The sequence below is a fragment of the Gavialis gangeticus genome, unplaced genomic scaffold (assembly GCF_001723915.1).
Source record: "Gavialis gangeticus isolate Ggan-Ray unplaced genomic scaffold, GavGan_comp1, whole genome shotgun sequence".
Lineage (NCBI taxonomy): Eukaryota > Metazoa > Chordata > Crocodylia > Gavialidae > Gavialis > Gavialis gangeticus.
Window position 1 is genome coordinate 3,599,631 of NW_017729011.1, and position 1,886 is coordinate 3,601,516.

The 1,886-nt window shown below is 45.2% G+C and overlaps 1 protein-coding gene across 3 annotated transcripts in view; it reads left to right on the plus strand.

Moving 5' to 3' along the window:
• Positions 1-1,886, plus strand: part of WDR31 (WD repeat domain 31) — a 31,234-nt gene that overhangs the window by 24,496 nt on the left and 4,852 nt on the right. For all 3 annotated transcript variants that reach the window (XM_019510387.1, XM_019510389.1, XM_019510388.1), the window contains 2 exons: positions 6-147; positions 1,263-1,425. In XM_019510387.1, coding sequence (XP_019365932.1) covers positions 6-147; positions 1,263-1,425 — 305 coding nt within the window. The remainder of the gene's footprint in view (positions 1-5; positions 148-1,262; positions 1,426-1,886) is intronic.

Consider the following 1,886-nt stretch of genomic DNA (forward strand, 5'->3'; position numbering starts at 1 on the left):
TCCAGAATGTGGGATAGTCGGGAACTGCAGGTGGCACACACCTTCCCTGGAAAGCAGCATATTCAGACCTACTGTGATGTGAGCCAGGACGGGCGATACTGCATCAGCAGCAGTAATGGCTTTGCCGGGGAGGGTTGTGAAGCAACGGTGAGTTTGCTAGCTGAACAGCACAGTGCTGCTTGCCCTCTTCCTTTTAAAAACACAGCTGGCACAGCTGGCTGGCAGCAGGGTTCACAGTGTTCACATCAGCATACTAGGAGCTGTACTGCCAGGTAGAACAGCTTTCACATTGCATTACCTTCCACATTGGCGTTACCTGCTAAGACCTGCTGTCCAGGTCTCTCTACTTTTTTACATCTCTTCCTTCTTTTGGAATAAGAAGTACTCTGCCTTTATCTCAGTTTCATCTCAGTTCTAGAACAAATATGAAGTGCTTAGCAGGAAGCACACCAGACAGGTTACTTCCTATCGGACTTTGCAATCTAAAGACCCAGTTCTGCAAAATGTAAACATATGTATAACTCTCTGCACGTGAGTGCTCTCAGGGGCTTTGTCAGAATTCCTCAGGGCAGACATCTGTAAGCAGTGGCAGGACAGACAGCCTTCACAGGGGCCCCAATCAGGAAGAGAGAAGGAAAAACACAAATGAGATATGTGAGCACCTGGCTGTGAGTGCTTGCTGCATCAAATACGGTAGAAGTCCATAACCCCTATCTAAATTGATAATAATTTTGTGAAAAGAAAAGTCATCCCCTTAGACATTGAAGTTCTTCTAAGGAGAAGCTCTAGATTCTAGAGTCTAAAACCAAATATTGATCCCCGCTTAAGGGTGTGGCAAAATCACTATTGCATTCATTTGATCCAGGATCTGGCTGTACAGTCTCATGACTGCTCTGAGTTAATGGAAATTGTGTGGCTAAGTACTTGTACCTTGGGCATGTGGAATTTGCCATTCAGAGTCATCTTGAGCAGGGAATAAGAGAGAAAGCCAGCAACCCACCAAATCAAGGACTGAGAAGTGAGATGCATATATGTGATGCTGTCTGCCAAACATTGAAGAGGGTGGGAAAGCAGAGCAACAAGCTGAAACATCTCTGTGATAATTTCTGACTACAGGAGCAGATTTGGGAAGGCAAGAAGATTATTTAACAATGTAGCAATGTGTTTTTCTTTATAAAGCCCCCTATTTTGTTATTCAATAATTATAATAATAGCTGTGGAGTAGCTGGAGGCTGGAATACTTTGTGTCTCTTCCCCTGCAGCTCTGGGACCTCCGGCAGACTAGAAACCGAGTACGTGAATACAAAGGGCATTTCCAAACCATTGCATCATGCATCTTCCTTCCAAAGGGTCTGGGTCTGACCCCAGTCGTTGCTACTTCCTCACATGACACCATGGTGAAGGTCTGGAACCAGGACACTGGAGGTGACTTGCAGGGAACTACATGTTGCATGAATGTAACCACAGGACCTTCAAACTTCCTTTCTTATTCCTTGATCTCTTAAGGATGGGGATGGGCTATTGAGCCTTGAACTGAAATGCAGCCTGTGTAGGTTGTGACTGGAATAATCTTACCAAATAGTTGGATATCCTGGTGGACCCAGTTTAGTTTCTGTATCACAAATATATAAAGCCCTTTCAAGTTTGTCACATTGCAGCAGACTTCTATCCTGTTTAAAGTGACAGGACATTATTACGGGTGAAGTTTCATAGTTTCATAGTTTCTAGGGTCGGAAGGGACCTGAAAAGATCATCTAGTCCGACCCCCTGCCATGGCAGGAAAGAGTACTGGGGTCAAACGACCCCAGCAAGGTGTTCATCTAACCTCTTCTTAAAAACCCCCAGGGTAGGAGCCTGCACCACCTCCCTTGGAAGTTGGTTCCAGA